This window comes from Nilaparvata lugens, chromosome X, assembly GCF_014356525.2.
Source record: "Nilaparvata lugens isolate BPH chromosome X, ASM1435652v1, whole genome shotgun sequence".
In the NCBI taxonomy this organism is placed as follows: Eukaryota; Metazoa; Arthropoda; class Insecta; order Hemiptera; family Delphacidae; genus Nilaparvata; species Nilaparvata lugens.
Window position 1 is genome coordinate 27563390 of NC_052518.1, and position 23106 is coordinate 27586495.

At 33.0% G+C, this 23106-nt stretch overlaps 1 protein-coding gene across 1 annotated transcript in view; it reads right to left on the bottom strand.

Moving 5' to 3' along the window:
• LOC111047153 (inositol 1,4,5-trisphosphate receptor) overlaps positions 1 to 23106 on the bottom strand; it is a 129873-nt gene that overhangs the window by 30195 nt on the left and 76572 nt on the right. The window contains exons 28-34 of the mRNA XM_039441868.1: positions 22794 to 23051; positions 21059 to 21179; positions 20401 to 20543; positions 20125 to 20220; positions 6691 to 6878; positions 4422 to 4533; positions 2153 to 2230 (exon numbers count right to left, since the gene is read on the bottom strand). Of these exons, the coding sequence (XP_039297802.1) occupies positions 2153 to 2230; positions 4422 to 4533; positions 6691 to 6878; positions 20125 to 20220; positions 20401 to 20543; positions 21059 to 21179; positions 22794 to 23051 (996 nt within the window). The remainder of the gene's footprint in view (positions 1 to 2152; positions 2231 to 4421; positions 4534 to 6690; positions 6879 to 20124; positions 20221 to 20400; positions 20544 to 21058; positions 21180 to 22793; positions 23052 to 23106) is intronic.

Here is a 23106-nt window from a genome sequence, read left to right on the forward strand (position 1 = left end):
AATATCTTTCAATATTATCGTTTCATTTTGAAACCCCTCCACAAATTTCACAGCCTTACACATAGCTAAGCTGTAGAATGAATTTTTTTAAATGTCGTAGGATCAACTTAGAATTTTCCGTAAAAAAATGTAAGAAGAAAGAAAACATTTTTCATCAGCTCTATGACCAAAAGATATTTCATTTGTTTGAAAATATTTTTTCAAGTATTTGATAAATATAAATGAATACAGAGTATGATAGAATTGAATGGAAGACATCAACATCGATAAAAGATAGAATAATACTATTATTTATCTATGACATTAATGAGATTGTGCTTGGTACTCGTAATATGTGAAATGACATGTTACCAAGTACTAGTCTAACATTGTTCAGTTGAAAGCTGGAAATTGACCAATCCCGTGGGGATTATCACCACGTTAAATCTTAATATTACACTTCAAAAGTGAAAAAGAAATGAATATATTTTATCAACAGGTGAGGAAAAAACAATGATTAGTGCCATAGAAAGGGAATAGAGATGGAGAATATAATTCCTTCAAAGGTTTAACTTGATGACTGGACGATGTTGATTAATTTTCTGGAAGATGCAATGTGCTCAAATAGTGAGAGAAATTGAACTGTAGGTGTGTGATTCTCAACGGTTCCACAAGTTTTACACAATAATTTTGATCCAGTGGAAAGTGTATATTGGAATGATATATGCATATTTACATGGTGAATGATTCATGCATAACGATCACAGCATGCATACATTTATTACATAGTTGTGGCGTAAGTACTTTCTCAGTCAAACACTAACTCGCTCCAACAATCTGACCAGACACTTATCGCCATAGAGCACTCTCAGAGCAGCATCGCTTCCCGATTTGCACTCAATCACACTCAACCCAAATTGAGTGGGGTTGTTCTACAGTGAAATTCACATTATTAAGTCTGTGGAAATGATAGGTTCCAAGTTCCTTTTTTCCACCGCCTGCTATAGTAGATATAGCCTGCTATAGTGAATTGAGTAATTCCGGTAGGTCTGGTTAATATTAATGGTTGATTCTTGATGATAATATAATGATAAGTTAAAACTCACATATAATATATTCACCAAGAAAATATATCATTTCATGGTTTGATAGTACATTTTCGTAATTGAGATTATATTTTATGGTGATTCATTACATTTCTTCATAGCCTAAAAAATGATTTGTTTAATGACTGACACGATAGCAAACCAATGTCAATCAGTTGCTAACTTTAAAACGTGAATCTCACTATATGAATTTTCTCTATTAGATTCAACCCAAATTGAGTCTGAAGTGCTCTACGAAAGTCCTCAATGACAATAAGTGTTTTCATTTTGAGACAATAAAACAAGCATGGACAAGGGTAATACGCCATTTCAGGTTTGTGATAAATGAAATTAAGACAGAAGACTTCATTGGGGTTGAGTACAAATAATACTGTACAGTAACACAGGTTTAGATTGAGTACATGCTTGGCTTCGAGCGTGATCCTGATACACAACAATGAGTTTGGTAAGATTTCTGGTACAAGATTGATGCCCGGTTGCACGTACATCTACCAAATTTAACCGCCGCTAAATTGCGTAATCTAATGGAATCATTGCTATGAGAATCAATGAACGATTTGGACGAAAACACGATGACTCCATTCCACGACGGTTAAATTCAATAGATGAACTTGCAACTGGGAATGTTGAGGCTAGTATGATTTTAAACTGTGAGCGCATACGAAGTCTGATACTAATTAATAATAATCTGTATTATAGAATCAATTATTAATGTATTTCTAATATATTGAAATGTATAAATAGAAAAATGAATGAAAATTGTTGTTTACACAAAGCATTTAAGGTTGTACCACAGTATTGCTTTTGGACCTTCAACTATTACAGGAGTCGCAATGCAAAATGATAATTTTACCCAAATAAATCAAAATTTCCATTTATCTTCACTGATTTCTTGAGCAAATCGAGCTGTTATTTACAATAGTTCAGGATCACACTAGGATAGAGTAGAGTTGATTGGGCATAGATACACACTAGAGACAGACAGACAGACAAACAGAAAGACAGACAGAAAAGACAGAAGACGTTGTACGGGCGGCAAAGTAAGTTGCTTTTGTTGTTTCAGTTACCGTAATGACGGCTTTCTCCTCATCTACATTTCCTTGCCCAACACCAACACCCAAAGTAGGGATAGGGACTTCTTCTGCCTGTCAGTCGCCAGCATAACCAACATACATTAATTAATCACAAAAACAATTACAATCGTTGTATAAATTATCGAGGCTTACAAATTTCAAATTAATCGATAATAGTCATCGTTAGCAATATGATATAATTTTACATTAAGTCAACACTAGAAGAAGTCTTTTCACAACAAATTGGATTGATTTGTAGGTTTGTTAATAACCTCAGCACATATGTACGACATCAATATGATATAATGATGTTCGCTAATTACCGAAGTCAACGTTAGAAAAATCTTCAACATCTAACAGAATCTAACAGAAACATTCACACAACAAAAGTTGAATGACCAACGAGATCAACAAAACTCATAAGGAGACCCTACACAACCCACATAATCTTCCAACAACATAAAACGTTCAACAATAATGAAAAATTGGGTCGTTTATTCGTTTATAATTTATTTTTTCTTTAAATCCTCACATATTGCCGTGTATTCCTAGAATAAAAAATAAAAAATATATATTATAATGAATTATCGTAATAAAAACGTTCATGAGCTTTACTTGATCGATAAGCCTTGAATGCGTTACAAATAATTTCCAAACAGTTGTCTTCAAACAAAACCTTCGGTCAATTAAAACAAAAAAAATTATTCCAGGCTCATTAATTAGTTTCTTTAACAAACTGTAAACCCCAACAAAGCTAATTTAAGAATTGTTGACAAGAGTAATAAGACAAAGTTAAAGATGGAAAATATTTTAAAAACTAAACAACCTTATTGAGATAACTACTTGTTATTTTGCACCCTCAGTTAATATTGTGATGGCTTGCCGTGAATAGTGTTGGGTTAATATGTTACATTTCTAGTTATTTGCATGCATAATGTTATGTTAATGAATGATATGTTCTATACATGGGTTAGTTGAGGATTAATTTTGAAGAACATTAGATGAATCTCAAGTGCTCAAGAATGAGATGATCCAACAAATATTACTAAAAGCTAATATTTTATAAAAAACAATAAGCTCGGAGGATGGAAAGCTTCATCCTTGAAGGAATACTGTTTGATATAGGAGCATAAATACTTTTCATACTTGTGTGGAACTATTGTAGATTTTCTTTGGCAAGATACTGCTAAGTGATATATTATTGTTAAATTGATTAATGTATTATGAATGAATAGGGGAGAGCTTTCAAGAATTTCCTGTTCGGTTCTGTGTTGATAAATTCATCTCATTGTTTATTTATCCAATAATAGAACAATAAGACAATCAAACTTTGCACTGGAATTGAACTAATTTTTTTTTAAATGTCATACATATAGGGTGACATTTGTTCAAATAATTACGATCATTACCACCTAAATAATAAGTATCATAAACTGATATCATGAATAATAGCTGTGATATATAATAATAAATGTGATAAATAAATAAATAAGTGAAAAATAACTCTACACAATGTCCATATTGCGGATTTCGTTCTGATCTACTTACAGCAAACTACATTAACTATCATTAATGATAACTACATTATCATTATAGTTACTACTCAAGTCTTCTAGGAAAACTAATTCAGTTAAAAATATTTTTCTAGGTATATGGTATTAATGGCTACTGAATATAAAAGTAAAAGCAGATTAATGCTGTATATAATAAATTGTTATGGAATTCTATTATAATTTTGTATTAGTAAACATTAGTTTTACATTTACAGTAGGAGTACTGATGATAATGATCATTTTGTTTACTGTAAGTAGAACAAAACAGAATCCGCAATATGGACATTGAGTACAATTGACAATTATTTCAAAGTTTCAAGCATTAGCACTATATCTGTCATGGTCACCTCAAAAATATGGATTCGAATCATCACGTTAAACAAATCTGCTTCAGACTGGGATTCGCATTGGTTGAATGGCAATTGGTTGAAGAAAGTTTCACTACAGAAACGATAATAGCTCTTCATTGTGAACCTTATTTCATGTGCCAAATGACAATAGTTCATTTGAATTGTCCAAATGTTACCATAAATAACAGATTCAGAAAATATAGCTGCCACTATACGATTCCTACAATTATAGGCTCCATAATTCCTACATAGTATCTATGGTAATAGTGTTTGACATGATAAAATCTGAAATCGTTCAGCTCTTTTTTCGTGTAGTGAACATATTGAAGAAATAATTGACATATCACGTGACTCATTTACCTTTTCGCCAGATTCTAGATCGATGGCCATCATTTCCCGCAGTGTTTTTAGTACTTTCACACATAGTTTCTCCTCTTTCTCTTCCAACAGTTTTTCGGTGTGTTTAATCAGTCTAGAAAAAAGGAAACATTATAAATTTAGCACAACAGAGAATTTATTTTCTATTGAGTTGAATATGATTGTTATGCACCGAATATGTTTTACTACTTCGACTACCGTAATAATGCTTCTAGTTTTTAGTTCAGGTGTGAATAAACAATTTCATATATCCAGCTATTCTTTTTCATTCTCCTTTTGTAAACTATATTTTATTTTCAACTAGATAGCTTGTTTGGGTTATTCAATGTTATATGGGTGATTACACAGGGCACTAACAGATTGTCAAAATTCAATAAAAGAAAATATATTGACGAAGTATCGATAATTGTACTTTTATTTTGTCAGTAGAATAATTGACTGTAGAAATAATGTTGATTTTACTTTAGATAGTGAATTACTTTACATTACAATCTGTATTGCATTTTTGTCTTGATAAGGAATTATTCAATTAAATAAAAAATGATGTAATTAAACATAACATGACATTTGAATCTTATATATGTGTAGAACAGTGGAACATTATTAATTTATATTTTTAGTTAATTTGCTTGTGCTTCCACCCTTTTATAATAATATATTTCAGCAAATCTCAAATAAACTTTCTTTCGTCCATAATATCTTATATATTAATTTATTTATATTTTTTTAATGAATAAACTAGTATCCTTTAACTCATATATTTATGAGTATTTATTGAACCTTAAGATGTGGTTATTATATTTATTATTAATTTAAACATAATATATAGATATTATATAAATTATATTTCAAGGTAGATAAGTAGAGAGATGTTTATTATATCATCGAACTCCCTCCTACACACAGACCTGTAGTCTTGTAGCGGGTTTCCTTAGATTTATTTTGATATTTATATGCAATATAATATTTTATATTTAACATGATAATACTAATATTTGAACATTCTGAAAAATGAATTGATTTCATTTGCGCTACACGTTTTTATTCACCCTGCCCATTATCAAGTGTCAAAATAGAATAATTGGGAAATAAACAAATTATTTGATTTATCTATAACATTATAAGGGAAGAAATTGGCTTATAAATGTATGGGATAGAAAATACACTATTCACGCATTATCACTTATGAGCTAATGAACTGATTGACTTGCAATTTACATAAACATTCTGAATCAACCGAGGATGGCTTATTCTCATAGTTATTAATCAATTTATTTTAATTTAATTGGAACATATTTATCCAATTTGTTATTCAAAGTTACGCAACACTAAAAGCCCAACCCAACAGAGCTTTCTCCAAGTGACTCCCTAGTGTAATTGGTAGTACGAATCAAATAATGAATAAAAGGCTGCAGTTTCGAAAACAATGAAACTTTGTTTGGTGGAAATTTTCAACTCTGATGGAGATTATCCCTGTAATTTTGACAAAAGAATAAATAATTATTCTATTTTTCATGATTTCTGTACATAAGGAGTTGCATTTTACAAAACAAAACTTTGCCCAGTGCAAAGCACGGGTTATCTGCTAGTGCATGATATATATTAACTCATGATAAACATGACAATAACACGATAATATGAGCTAATAGTGAAGGGTCAATTCAATCATTTTATTCAGTAAAATGCATTACAAAATTGGTCCCGCTAAACCTAAAAGATTTTACAGCAGGTACCTACAAATAATAAAATACATAAATAGAATGATATGCTAACTTTAACAATAAACTAAGGAAAAAAATTTCATGAAACTGGGAGTTTAGAAATTTAAAAAGGAGTATGAGGTATTAGATGGTCTAAGGATGATTAATAGGGTACTGGGTTAATGGAAATTGGAAAAAAGGAAAACTCAAAAACTTCAAATCATAAAACTAAATTAAATTTAAAATAAAATATACTTGATACTCTATTGTAAATAAGAATCAAAATATATTAATCTAATTAAGGATAATACCAAACAAAAATACAATAAGTGATCGGGAGTCTCAAACGTTAATATTATCCATCCATATAGTATATGAAAAGTATATGCTATATCAATATTATGACAAGTTAATCACTCTAAGGCGGTACTAGTTAATTCATTTTTAAAATATTGAGTAGCCCTAAAAGATAAAATACTGTGTATACCTTATTAATATTTATTTGTTCTAGTTATACACAGTATTAATTATATTTAGTCTATATTAATCACCTTCTTATGAATCCACCACTCTCGCATCGTTTCCTGGCTTCTGTACCAAGAGGAAAGAGCAGTTCAGGCCGGTAAAGGATATCGACTAGAAGTGACAATTCTGATTGTACAAGGGGCTTCAATTGGTCTTCCAGCAAGAGAACTATGTCTTGCAGACCTTCTATTATACTCCGATCCAATTTCATCAGCTGGAAATTATCGATTACAAAAAAATAGATTAGAAAATGGGTAAGGTTTTAAATTTGAGACACTAAAAAGGGAAACCATGGAGAATGGTAAAAACATAGCTGGAGCATAATACGAGATAATTCATTATGATATATATTTATTATTTTTTATTCATTTATTTATAATTTTTACAAAGTAGCACTGATTGGGAGAAAAAAACACGAAATTAGAATTTTAGCCTAACACATGAGTGAAAGAAACATAAGCTACACTTTTTGGATAAATATATGTATCAAAATTCGGGGGAAGAACAATTTAAGGCTGTGTCTGTTGTTCCTCCACCAATCATTTCAAAGCATTGTGTAAAATTGGATAAATCAATGAATATTTCATTAGTCAGTCGTACACGATGATAGCTCTACAAATTAGCATATTCATACTCATAGTTTGTATCATATTTTGGACGTATCTCTGTTAGTCTGACATTAACCCCATGTTATGACTTGAGTTGATAAAATTAAATCATTCACAAATTCTGATTGTTTATTTTTAATTCATGTTTTCAATGAATTTCTGCTCTGCTGAGCAAAAAGAAAATACCTTTAGTTCTTATGGCGGTGTTCGCACGTTTGCAATCTGCTATCGTGTAAACACTTGCATAAGAGCCAACGATATCCTCTTTCTGCTCAGCAGTGCAGAAAAAAAGCAGGGTTTAAACTATACACATAATATGTTTGAAACTTATTGACTTTGTATGTTATTTCAAAGTTGCATGGTGATGAAACTCCATCTTTTACTCATTAATTTTATCACAGCCACCAAAATTGAAATATATATATATATATATATAGACTATATATATGAATTATCAGCTACTAATTACTATGCTCCATCATGTTTATTATTTATTTATTTGTGTTTAAATGCAAATGAATTTAAAATTTAAAATCTCAATTTTCAAACAGCATACAAAAAATTGAGAGTAGAGAGTCTCATGAATTGAAGGTTCATAAGATATTTTCTTTTTTAAATTCAAAGCTAAAGGTTCAGAGTTAACCGTATTTTCAGTAGAAAAAATTGATTATTTCATTCATTTTGAAACGAATGAAGAAAAAATACATCAGGCATTGGAAGAGTTCAAATTAATGATTAACGATTATTTTTACAAGGAGAATAAATAATTGTTCTTTCAGTTAAGAATTAATTAGTTAAAATAGATAACATGTTGAAAAGCCATTCTTTAAAAAATATTTATACATGTTGAAGAGTGATAATCTCATGCCTTGAACTTTGGCCTTGGCGAATCAATGTGTAATTGAATATCAATTTATGTGAATTGTGAATAATATAGATTGATGGATCCATTAAGCAATCCAAACTCATATTTACACCTGCAAGAACTTATCCTCATAAACAAAATATATGGTTGATTCGCCATGTTTTCAATACAGTAAAAGACACACATAATATTTGTGCATAAGCTTTCTCTAAAAAAGTGTACATTCAGAGAGTTAAGTTCTTACCTACCATAAGAAGTGAGAAGAATGCTATAGAATTTTATTAATCTGAACTTAATTTTCCATTATTGAGAACTAAGGTGAATTCATCTAGCACTTTTAGTATATATTCGAAAACAGTGATTATCATTGTCAGATAGTGGTGTTACATTCCATTCAAAAGCAATAATTAATAAACTAGCCGAATACATCTGAAGAATAACCTTTATAAGTCTCAATAATATTGGCCCAACAGTTGAGGATTTTTTAAAATCCAAAATCGAGCTTTCAATTAATGAGAATCAATAAAAAAGGTAATTAAATATTTGTAAAACAACGAATAGAAGCTGTTGAAAAAACTAAAATACAACATCGATAATGACGATCACTTGCACCAAAATCCAATCAAATTTTAAAAACACGCCGTAAAATTACGTCTTCAAATGCCACAAGAATCAATAAAAGAATATGTTTTAAATGCAATTACATCATTATACGGTCTTAAATTCAATTGAATTTTCGTGCAACTGACTACAAGTCTTTAATAAAATGAACTGGTACTAGATTGAATAATTTTAAAAAATCAAGTAGAATTTTGATATATACAGAAGAATACAACAGTAAGAAAAACAAAACTTAGGATAAAGTAAAGGGTTTTGAAAAAGGATGCATTCCAGAATAATTGAAGGAATAATGTCTCAGTAGAAGAACGTTTTCAGTTGAATGAAGATAGATTGAAAACAGAAGAGATTAAAATTAGAAGAATATATTTATGCTGAAATACATTTTTACATGGGAATATAGCATCCCACAGTACCTGTGGGACATAGTGTATAATTTTATAAGTAGTCTAGAGAGCGACAATATTACAAAAAGATAGAGGATGAAAAGCTTCAACAGATAGAGGCGTTTCAACACCATGTGCGAAACAAGTTCCTAGACATTAGGGATGGGTATCGGAAGACAAAACATCGATGTTTTTTCACCTTTAACATCGATAAGTGAAAAACATCGAAAAGTAAACATCGATGTTTTCAAACATTGATGTATCGCCCTACGTTTTTACGTATGATACTATGAAGACTAGTATGTCCTTAGAGTGACTCAGACAGTGAAAATCTATTTCCTTGTTTTATTTACATATAAAAGAAAGGGACAGAGATTTTGAAAAGTAGTTAACAATGAAGAAATATTATTGATTGGCAGCAGCCAAACTGAAAATTTATAAATGTTTGTAGGTAATCAGACTTGACGTTTAGTAACGGAAATTGATATTTAATCGAATTTAAAAAAGAAAATCCAATATTCTAAAACATTGTTTCATAGATTTGAATACTTGTTTAATATAAAACGAATTAAGAAGGTATTCTATTGTCCAAATTCTGTAAAGAGAATAAAGTTGAATATTACTATTAATATTACTTTTTTTATTAAATGGATGATCAAATTATCAAATAATTTTGAAAGAATAAATACTGAAAAGACATGTCAGAAACGATGGATGAATAGATTTTCATCAGTATTAATATTAATACAGTGAAAATTATATAATGTACAGTATAATATGATACTTTACAATTATTCTTTTAAAAATGATAAAACAGGGTGACTCAATTTAATTGAACCCACATCACTTCTATTAATAAGCTTAACAGAGTATTAGTTTATTATTTTGGCATAGATTGGAACTTAATTATTTCGGAAGTTGATTAAGTTTATTGGTATATATTTTTCATAAATTTCGAAAAAGTACAAAAACAGCTTCTAAAGTGACTACAATTACATCTACAAAATTTGTAGATATTGTAGATGTAGCTATTGTTCCAATATTTTAACAGTTACTAACTGTAATTACAGCAATTTTGGACTTGTGGTATACAAGTAACAGTCTTTCGAATAATTGAAGTCAGATTGTTAAAAGAAAGATTCATCAACTCCAGTTCACAAGATTTGTCATCTTCATAGTCAAGTCAGAAACCTCTCGGGATATCCTCGAAGATTCAGTCTTGAAATTTCATCAATCATTGATACTCATATCGTATGCATTCAATACCTGATAGTTTTATTTAGGAAATGAAAATGAATTAAGTTTTTTATATGGATATCTGTACTCCTTACAATACGAGGACTAGTTGGTGTTAAACGCATGTTGAGGAAATCTCTTGTAATAAGAAAAACTCTTTCTTCCTAAGAAACGAAGAATCCGACCTCTTATTCAATTCTAAACGAGTATCTAACCTTGACACGGTCCACAGAAGTTATGTAAATCTTCAAGAGTATCCAACAGTCTCACATAAAAATTCAGAGCCTGATTGAAAAATAAAAATAACAATCTGCAGGAATCAAAACTTATGCAAGATCTTGCACAAGAGTGATCTATATGCACTAAAAACACTAAATAAAACATAATACTACACTAAACATGACAAAGATAATGATTATATTTTGTTACTATTCTAGCATATAGAAAAAGTTACTCTTCCTCTCAAGATAATCCTCTTAAAACAAAAAAATAAAATAAAAAACTTTCAAAAAATTAGAATTCTTTTCACTTCTTAGTTGGGGAAAAACATCGGTTGACCGATGTCTAGGTAAAACTATCGATAAGTGAAAAACATCGAACAGTAAACATCGATGTATCGATACCCATCCCTACTAGACATAGAGAAATTTCGTCTGACTAGCATGGTAGGAGAGAAGTGATGAATTGGCAGAAAATGACTTGACGGACAAAAACTACCAATAGGAGGCAGACCTTAAAAGAGAAGAATTTCCATATTGATAGCTGCAGTGAATTTCATTCAGGCATTCCATAGCGAATACATTCATAATGTTTTGATGAATTTGTCGATTGAATCAGGGTGTTTCGTAAAAATAGGAAACTTCAATGACTCAAGGATGCTAATTTTTTAGAAAATGAATGTCTTCCCATGTGATTGTACATTTTTGTTAATCATAGATTATAGGCCAACCGACACGATTAATACAATTAAATTAATACTTTAAGGGATACCCTTACCATAGAGAAACAATAGCGTAAGCAGATATCCCATGGTATAGGGCGTTTATGTCGCAACTTTTACTGTTATCTCAAGTCGATTACTATCGCTTATTGTAGATTTTTACTGTTTTGTTGGGGTGAGAGTGTATGATCGGCACAATATGAGAGACTACTAGTGTCTTACACCTTTTTGAGAAAGAAATACGTGGACTATCAGCTTGAGATAACAGTAAAAGTTACGACATAAACGCCCTATACCATGGGATATCTACTTATGCTATTGTTTCTCTATGGCCTTACTCACTACATGAGTAATCTACGCTCTGTTCTATGAAAGAAGGAATTTTTCGAAAATTCCAATATTAAAAGGAGAAAATAGTGAAAAATATAAATGAATACTTCCTTATCTGTTTATAGTATTTTATTTTGTATTATATTGTGGGAATAAAATTATATCAATTGTGTACTTTTTTTGAGCATGACTCTGTTATTCTGTCTTGCGTATCAAGTCTTGCGACTTCACAGACATAGCCATATGCTTGAAACCTTACGGTCAAAACATAATGGAGCGGCGAAGGTATAGGGTATCAGAGAATGTAGCTGAGAGTGTTGAAAATAACGCATAAATCTTAATGTCTCCGCTTCCTTGTACCTTTTAGCCTACCTTCACCGCTCCACTATGTTCTGGCACATTTGAATACATGCATTTCTTTTCAACACTCATCTATCTTCTCTGATACACTCAAATTAGTTATGGAACCAGTCCGGCAAATTCCATTAATTGGAGATGTATGTATTCTAAAACGTCAACATTTACAATCAACATGACGTGAAATTCATTTTCTGAAAACGAAATTCACTCAAGTTATCAAAATGTCCTGTTCTTTAAAACACCCTGTGAATGAATGCCAACATTCTTCCAAATCATTTACTACGGTGGATAGCAACTTACAACGATACTTACATAGAAACAATACACACAACACATTAGCTGCCACAGCCAGTGAGTATAGAATGTAATAGAGCAGCCTTCCCGTAGAGTGGAGCGTGCTCGACCCACCAACTCTCTGGTTGGGTACCTCACCATAGCCGCCTCGAGGCGTTATATGGCAAGCGTTACGGAAATCGTCCATACCACTAGTTCTAATACGAATATTGAAACAAAAATAATGTCCATGTCTTCCTCACATTATCTCCTACAATTCCATTCCATTCCATTTCCATGTCTTCCCCTATAATACCTTTTTATTTTAGCTGCAACTGTTTGGTAGTTATCAGTGTGCAAGCTAAAATAGTTCTATATTCAACGTTTGCATACATTTCTATTCTCTTCAATAGGCTATTATGCAATCTTTGAACAACAAAGTGTTACTAATAAAACTTCTAGAACACAGGAAGACCTTCAAATTGATATGTAATCATACGTGCTTTATGATCACAGAACAACAGATTATGCGTTCAAACGAAACTAATAGTCTGTGACTCTGCTCTAAAACTACACATGACCAATATTGCAATTATATTATAGAACTATAAAAATATAATGTAAGCTTAGTTACCTTTGATATTCCAGTTGTATTCAGTTCCTGAGATATGATGTATTCTGGCCAGGTCATACTCATTAATTTGATGATTTTTCTTGCAGGCTTTATTTACATTATATGAATTATTACATTCATTCTACACTTAACGCATCATTTAAACTCCACAATACACACATAGCTCTATAGGTATATAGATTCTGCATATATAGTTGAATAAATAGTCCGGCAATATTTTTATTGTCCTTTAAAATGAATTAGTTTTATCATTTTCTGCATGATTTTCTGATCTTGGATCTGTTGATTTTTATCACGTATATATTTCTTAATACATATTGAAAAAAATATTTTTCTACAACTGCGCGTAAAGAAAGAATTTACATACTCAATTCTCCTCGTAAAACAGCTTATTTCGGAGGAGAATCTACTTTTTCGCTCGCTAACCATCTACGCATGCGCAGTAGATTTTCTTTACGCTCGCAAATCATTCGCGCATGCGCAGAAGAGTTTCTTTACGCTCGCTAATCAGCTGATGATAAGAAGCTCGCCAAAAGACAAACCACTCTCGGTCAGATCTTAACCTAAAAAGTCGGTAGTTGTACCAATTCTACAGCCATGATGGGTATAAGTGTAGACGAATTATTATAAAATCCGCCAGATATAAGTGATTTAACAGGTTTGTGCAGTTGTAGAAAAAATTTTGCATGTAATTCGCGCGTAATGCTTATTTATCGCTCTTGCAAAATTATCACGCTCCGCTTCGCGTCGCGTGATAACTGTTTTGCGCGAGCGATAAAGTCGCGCATTACGCTCTTAATACATAAATAGCTATTTCAATATGGACTCAATGAGCAAATTTTTATGATTATCTGACCTCTCTTTCTATTCAGAGATGAGATGATTCTTCAAACAAACTGATATTTGAAATACGTATTAGAAGTTTATTGGTATAGTACTTCATATTGCTTTTAGGCATGACATTTGAAATGGCTATTTTGAAAATTGTCTCGCACATTCTACAAATTATTCCTATTTCGACTTTCTAGGAAAAAGATCATTGTTTGACAAAGGCAGTTCTATCAATTACTTTTTATGTGAAATGAGTAGATGAAAATCAAACAAATCAGTATCAAGCTGGTGTTAAATAGTGTAAAAAAACATATATGTAGTACATATATAAATCATGAATAATAGAGGATAAAGTGTCTGTGAATGAATATGTCAACTCATCAAATCCATTGTACCATTGATAGTATAATTTCAAGTAATGATGATTTTAGAATGTGATTTTAGATGATTTTAGTATGTGGGAAAACTAGTGAAAAAGTTAGAGATAAAGAAACTAAGTGGTGGAATGATAGAGTTAGGATAGCTATAAAAGATAGAAATAAGGCGAGAAGAGCGAGAGACAAAGAGAAACAGAAAACAGATAAGTGTGACCAACTAGTCAATGAATTGGAGGCGGTCTATAGAGAAAAGAAATTGAGTGCAAAGAGAATAATCAGAGAAGAGAAGGAGGTGTGCTGGAGGGAGTTTACTGACAGGATAGAAGAGGATAGTAAGGGAAATATGAAACTTCTGTACAAGATCATCAAGAACAAGAGAAAAAATACAGAGTGTATAGGAGCAATAGAAAGAGAAAATGGAGAACTAGTCAGAGGAGAGGACGAGATAAGAGAGGAGATGAGGAAATACTTCGAACTGCTTTATAACGGGACGGTGAAAAAGATGGTACGGATAAGGAAACCAGTGGATGAACACCAGAGAAATCAAGAGCCACCGATAACATGGAGAGAAACAGAACTAGCCCTGAAGGGTATGAGCAAAAATAAAGCTGCAGGAATGGACCAGGTGAGTGCTGACATGATCAAGGCGGCTGGGATACCTGGTTTGCAGTGGCTCCACAGAGTCATCAACAAGGTGTGGCAGGAGAACAAAATACCAAAGGATTGGACAAGGGGAATGATCATACCAATATTTAAGAAGGGAAGCAGGCGGAAGTGTGGGAATTACAGAGGAATAACCCTGCTCTCGCATGGGTTGAAGATTACAGAAAGGATAATTGAAGGGAGACTGAGGTCGGTAATTGAACCTCAACTGGAGGAAGAACAGTATGGATTCAGAAAGAACAGAGCCACTACTGACTTGATATTCACAGTGAGGATGCTGATGGAGAAACACTGGGAAATGGGGAAGGACCTGATACTGGTCCTCATAGATATAGAAAAGGCGTTTGACAGTGTGCTAAGAAAGAAGATATGGGAGTGCCTAGAAAACAGAAGAGTGAGAGACACCCTTATAGAAAAGGTTAGAACTTTATACCTGGAGTGTGAGAGCTGTGTGCAAATAGGAAAGGGAACATCAAGATGGTTTCAAACATTCAACGGCGTACAACAGGGCAGTTCATTGTCACCACTACTTTTTATTGTTGTAATGGACCATATAATGAAAAACATCAAAGGAAAACTGAGAAAGTTTCAAGCATATGCATTCGCCGATGATGTTGTCATATGGGGAAACACAGAACAGGAAGCACAGCAGCAATTGGACCTATGGTATCAAGAGTTCAAAGAGTTTGGTATGAAAATCAGCAAGAGCAAGACAGTGGTACTGAAAGTGAGTAGAGACAACCGCCCATGCACCATCACACTAGAAGGACAGGGAGTTGAGAGTGTGGAAGATTTTAGCTATCTGGGTAGCATGTTGGACAGAGAGGGCAGAAACGACAAGGAAGTAATAAACAGAGTACGGAAGGGAGCCCAATTTTACCAACAAGTAAGGACACTTCTGTGGAATAAGGAGATACCACTCAAGACCAAACAAACTCTTTACAGTAGCTACTATGTGCCGATTGCCAGCTACAGCTTGGAGGCCTGTACCACAAACAGGAGAGAGGAGAGCAGGCTGTAGGCGGGGGAGATGAAGTTCTTGCGGACATGCGTGCAGAAAACGAGGAGAGATAGAGTGAGGAACGACGAAATAAGGAAGGAGGTGAAGCAGAGGGAGACCCTATTTACCCACATTTCAAATGCAAGGCTGAGGTGGTACGGACATGTGGAAAGAATGGAGAATACTAGAACGGCGAAGGTGTGGCTACACGGAGAGGTGGAGGGAAGACGACCTAGAGGAAGACCACGAAGAAGATGGCGAGACCAGGTTAGGCGTGGGATCCAAGAGAGAGGACTGGACTGGAGGAGGTTGGAGGAGGAGAGGAGCTACTTGGACAGACAGACATGGCGAGGCATCGTAAACCGCACCCGGGCAACTGGAGACGGAGATCGATAATGATGATGAGGATGATGATTTTATTATTTCTGCTCTTCAAAGCATAGGTATGTTGTTGTTCTATAACCACCAAGTACTTATTATTATATATCAATGGAAAGTTCTTTTCCATGCATTACAAATTCTATCGATGACATTTTTTAGTTGAACGATTGCATAATTTTTCATAGAATAAAATGGAAGTATGTGCAATCGTTAAATATTATAGTATTTTGGTTTGTACACGGTTAACATGCAAACAGCGGCAGTTACGATTAAAAGGTATATGACTTTAATTTTAGGTAATACTGTAATATGAGAAAGCCATCGAGATAAATTTATGTTTAAACATTCCCAATAGAGCTAGATAATATAATGGAGAATTCGCGTGAACGCTTGCAATATAAAGACTTGAGACGGCATAGGCGAGGTATCCAACCAGAGAGTTGGGGGGTCAAGCACGCTCCCGCTCTGCATTCAGCTATGAGCAAGGCAGCTCTATTACATTCTATCCTCACTGGTCATAACACATAAGGCAAATGGGCATGATTGAACATTCAACAGACGAAAGTTAAACTTTTGACAAGCTATCGCCACAGACAATATTCTATCAGTTTTTCTGTTGCCTTTACCTTCATCCACTGTATCGTCAGCAAACAATAACAAGAACAATTTAACCAATTTAAAATCAGAGAGTAAAGGGCTTTGAAAACAAATTCAAAAGAAGAAAAGCACAAGATAACAATAGTTTGTGAAAGTAAAGGGTTAGCATATTATCAGCGCACTCACATGGGGTTCGCTGTAATCCAACGCTGAATAGGGGGAGAATTCTAATGCATAAAATTTAGAAATCGAACATTTGAGTTGTACGAGAAAAGAATGTAAGTTTATATTTACTTGACTCCTGCAGTTCCTATTTAAAAGTTCTGAAATTGGATATAAAGGCTATAAAGTGTTACAGAGTTATGTTTTATCATTAATAAAATGAGCTATGGCTATGGCTATGCCTGTTGTTCTCTCTCCATCATATTCATATGATTTGTAATTGTATCAAGTTCAAAGTATTATAATTTGTGTTGGTGATGAAAACTTGTATAACTGAAATGAAATAGAAATGCATCTATAAGAAATACAAGAGACTCAACACATACAGTTTTCATTAATGAAACCAATTTAAAGCTAAATAGAGCTGCACTCTACACGTTTGAGAACTGATTTATAGAAGGGCTGATTATGAACTTTAACCGCTTATAAATGCGCCTATTAAATTTAACCGCACGTAGTTATTTAAATCAATAGATCAACCGCTGATAAATAAAGATTTCCGCTTATCTCATTAGTTTTCGTTACATAACGCCATTTAATCACTGAAAATTCAATAGACGAACACCCAAGAGGAGAATTTTTACCATCGACAATTTACATTTTAAAAAGTTCAAATAACTAGATTACAGCTGAAAATTTTTCAACACAACTTGATGCCAGTTGATTTAAATAACGGTTTATAACAATAGTTGATTAGAATATCAATATAGTTAACAACTGTTAACTTTAAATAACTGGTAGCCACAACAGTTGATATTGTTGAGACCAAAAACTGATTGAAAAAGAATATTGTAAAGTATGTCAATTACTATTATGAAACATTTAAATTGGGAAGGTTTTATTGCCGGACTCTGTATTTATTTAAAAATAAATAGTTATATAAGGAAGAAGAGAAGATTGTTCTTGAACTGCTTCTTGTTTCCTATTACGCTGATGCCATGAAAATGCGTTCATGTTATTGAAGAAAGAATTAATTATTGCATTCAACCCTTATATTCAATACGTCTTTTAGCCTACATTTAAGGATTTAAAAAATAAATATTTTGGAAAACGGGATTGATAATTACATTCAACTCAAAAAGATCATTCGATATTAAAAAAAAAGATTATATTTAGAAACAAATGAGCCACTCTTAGATAAATCAACACAATAATAAGAACAGACGAATACGTTTGTCATCTGTAGAAAAAATGTTCCTCGAAAAAAATAGATTAATTAACTAACATCTTTAATTTATTGTTTTTTAAGAAGAAAATTTTCATATTTCTTTATTTTTCTAATTATTGATCAAATAGAATGCGTGCTTAAATTCTAAACCAAACATCATGTTGTATATTAACAATATGCACAGTCAAAAATTCAAAAGAGACAAGTTCTACTTAAATTGTTTCACAAATTATCATGTGTTTCAAAAATGACGACTCGGGTTTGAACAGCAATATTACAAGAAATATAAAATAACACAAACCGTATGTAAAAGAACTTACAAAATATAAAATTTTCAGGCAATTTATCAAAAATAATGCTCCATATAAACTTCACCAGTAACATAACTCCAAACGGTAACCAAATTCATCTCAAACTGCTCTTAAGTTGTATTCTACGTCTGAAACTACATCAGCTTTTATTCTTTTTCAAATGGGGTTAACAGTATGGCTCTCTCTCTCTCTCTCTCTCTCTCTACAATGGCGCTACAGCCCAAATCGCCTTCCTTGGCACTCGTGCTTCAGGCATTCTTTGCACATGCCCTGCCCATCGGAGGCGCATCAATTTTAAGTAGGCTGATAATTGGGGCTCTGCATAAATCTCCTTTAATCCAGCATTAAACAGTTTACATGTTCTATTCCTATTTATATTTCCTCTTTACCATGTGACATCGATGAAATTGAAAACAGAATAAGAGAGGCAGAGATGTTAGGGATGAATTTCGTTACCATTCGCATGTACTTTAACTGTGTTGCTTGTGAAGGGCATTGTGATTAATTGTCCACAAACTTTCTACGTTGTACTTTGTACCCAAGTACGGTTTATATTATTTATTCATTGTAATAAATATGACGGTTTCAAATCGAGTCATTATTTTTAAGCACCTGGCATTTCATCTAAAATAATTGATTGCAAATTATCTAGAAGCATTTGGGGTGTCATGCTTGATAAAGTAGCGCAGGCCTATTGATAAAACAGAGGCCAAGTCTCGTGCAAGCGTTTTTAAGCGTTTTGACCTGTCCAGTCATGTGGCAAAGAGTACATTTTTAGTGACAGGAAGAGGAACAATCAAGTCAGAGTAAGGCAACAATCGTTGTTAATCACTGAATTGAGGAGCCAGCCTATGTCAGTCATGCGGACAGCATTGTCATTTTGATATTAAGTCACGGCTGCGCTTGGATGGGTAACCGGGCAACGCTATTTCATTCATTATCACTAACCTAATAAACAGTTTAGTCCAATACACAGTAGGTTCTGATAATACGGAATAATTATCTTCTGGGTTTATGATATAAGATCACAGCAGAGTGACTCTTCATCCTAAGCAAAGAAGTTTTGTAATACACATGAATGAAGAAATACAACGTGAAGTAATCTAATATCTTCATCTCCATAGAGAAAACTCAATAATTGAATACATCACATACAATAAACTGAGTATTCCAAATGGGAACTATCAATCAGCCGTATTCAATTCAATTGTATTTGATGAAGTAGGCCTAGGCCTATAACAGCTTTAATTACATAATTTCATGGATGACTCCCCATACTTCCCCCCATACTCCTCCAACTTGCAACTAATTTTGTACGCAACATTTTTCATGGTGGGAAAAATTGTTGATACTTTCATTTTCTTTCAAAATTCATGCATAACAAATTTGGAAAAAATGAACAATGATTAACTCGATCTTAGCCTTACTTTGAATGATGTAGAGTCTCATTTACTTCAATTTTTTCAAAATGCAATTGAAATTCCTAAGATTTACTCAGAATTGCATACTATATGGTGTTGAGAAAATGTTTGAAAAGTGTAAAATTTGAAAAAAAAATTTATAAATGAGACTCGGTGGTAGCAAGAGGGTGTCAAATCAATACGAATGGGAGGTTTCATTGCAAGGAAAACTGATTTCCATTATTATTTGTTAGTAAAACCTGTGGGGAGTTGAATCCATTGCCATAATCATTGTGAACCTCTGGCGTGGAGAGTTCAACTTCAACCGATACCGATAATTCTTGCATTTCATTTTCCTGTTGAAAGCAGACGGTATAATGAATATACTTGATCGAAATACACGTTGAATATTATAGAATTGGAATCGTTTTAGTCTGAAAGCAGATGGTATAGTATGTAACTTGAATAAAATACACATGAATAATTGAGAATTGAAATCGATTTGAAAGAAATAGAGTGTTAATTATGAAGCTCACCTGAGACTGAGATCTTTCTATCTTTGGAACTTTAGCAGCTTGAAGCCACTTGCTAGTCTGTCGCGTCAGAAGGTTGGACTTGTTGAACATTGTTACAACTTGGCTCTCAAGCTCTGATGGTATAGCGATTGATCTACCTTTGGCTGCAGAGCAATAAAACAGTTCCAATTATTCGTTTATTCAATTCAATTAGATTGTATGCGTATGGCGTGAGGAAAGAAAACGAACATAAATAACATTATTTACACTGTATGAAGTGCTGTCATAATAATAATAAAATCAAACAATATTCTGAGAATGTCGTCCTTGCCAGTCAAATAGCTCTGTCAAAATGTGAAACATAGAGAAAATAGTTATTGGGTTCTAGTACCCTACACAGAAAATCAAACTCCTTATTTCAAATGTCAACCTCCAGGTCACTTAGCCACTCGCTTCTCTGGTGAGAGTGAGGATTCAATGAGATTCATTGAAAGACACAAAAACACATTGAAAGAAAGAATTACAATAAGTACAAAAATCAAACAAACACAAAAAACAGTTATTATTATACAGCAAATAATAAAAATATTGATAGTGTCGTTTTCGCTCACTGAATAATTGCGAGTATGCATAGGCATCAACTTGGAAATTTGGCTTGTTTGAGAAATGGAATACCTACCAACTTCAGATAGTGTTCTAATACAATTCTCAACATTGAACCGTTGTGAGGGTGTGAGCCAAGTGCACTGAGATACCCGAAAAGCAGCCTGAAGCAGCTGCACAAAAATTGGCTGACGTGTCTGAAAAAATAACAAAAAACTCAATAGAATATACATAAAAATCGCACTCTCAGTTCTAAAAATGTCATGAAAAACTACTAGACTAAAAACCTTCTTGATCCATTAGCATATATATTATACAGATGCATACAAAATTAAGATAAAGATATAGATCATGTAAGAAAATTAAAACATATTCACACACAAAATAGAGTCAAAGTCAATAAGTTAGTGAATGATAATATGCCTATATGGTTTCAGCTGTTGTTGAGCATTGCAGGTCTATGCTGGATTTAGACAGCTGAAGAAACTCTTCAACATCATAAAAAGGGATTAAGCAGAGCCACAAATTGGGTTTGAATTTTCTGGGAATAGTGCAATGCTGAACTTGAGGGGTAATCTATTAAATAAACGTGTACCCATAATCAGATGACTAGACCTCAGACTTTCCAGACGGATAAAAGGAATGTTGACGTTATGACTATGTCTAGTATTGATTCCATGAACGTTTGATGAACACTGAAGCGTTTCTTTCACTTTATTTATGAGTGTAAAAAAGCTACTGAAATAAACCACCGTAATAATGCCAAGCTGAACAAAAGGTGGCTTACATAGGGCAATTATATCAGCTCTACTCATTATTCTGATTGCTCACTTCTGCTTAACCAATACCTCTCCAATCTTGGTGGCATTAACCCAGACCATACCCTAAAACCAACCTAATACTGGAACAAAGCAAAGTACGAGGATTTTACATATTCAAAAGGTACACACGATATCAAACGCAGTAAGACGAAGGACACTCGAAACAACCTATCCAAAACTGTATCAATATGAGAAACCCACGCCAAATCCCTATCCACAGTCAAACCCAGAAATTTGGCCTCATTAGAAACAGAGGAGTTTACCATATATGGTCTGAAATTTGTCTGAGAACAGCGGAAATAGGTCTGTCGGTCCATAGATGTTCTTGGTGTTGACACAAAATCTGCGGACGTTCAGATATCTGTTGCTCTGTAGCTCTGCAGAGTAAAATAGTTTGGTCTGAACATAGCTTTATGAGGTAAGTCAATTACAGCTATAAAAAACCAGGGGCAAAAGCCCTGAGGCCAAAGAAATTCAGTTTTTTTAATTAACATTTTGTGACTGACACAGCCAAACGCTCGATGCAGGTCTCCAGGTAAGATCCCTCTTCTCAAATGCATAGAGTCTGTTAGTAAAAAACCTTCAATAGCATTGGTTGTTAATCTCCCTAAACGAAAACCAAATTGGAGCTCGAAACCTTTAACCAAGACAGGGATGAGTGATACTGGCCGATAGTCAGCTGGATCTTTTCTGTTTACTTTCTTAAAAATTGGACATACACAAGCAAAATAAAAGAAAACAACTAAGGCATCATGGACCATCTTGAGCGGTATTAACAACTCTAGAAAAATAATTGTATTTGATCATAAATAATTAATTCCATTATTAATCAATAATTTTGCCAGTATGACTCAATTATGATTTTGATTCAATCATGATTGATGTATCAGCGTAATAAAATTTCTGTAACTGTACAAAGTGATCAGGCACAGCTATTAAAAATTACAAAAGTAAACAAAGAACAATGAATAATTAAAGAGTATAACATACCTGCACAGTGGTGCTCTGATCTGAGAACGGACTGTTGAAAAATGTATTAATAATCTGCATGACACTGTTGGTGACGTAGTTTTCCATAGCCATGTCTGCATGCTTCCTATCATGAGTTCCATTAGCCACAACTCCCATATCAATCAAAAAGCTCTTTTCAAACAAACTCCACATATGGTTTGATGTGTAGATTTCTTTCATTTCGACTTCGGTGTCGATGTAACAATGATTGAGGAAGTTTATGTAGGCTTCTTTAACCTGAAATAAAGAAAAAAAAATAGCCGAGTTCTAATTACTCTCAAAAATATTCGTG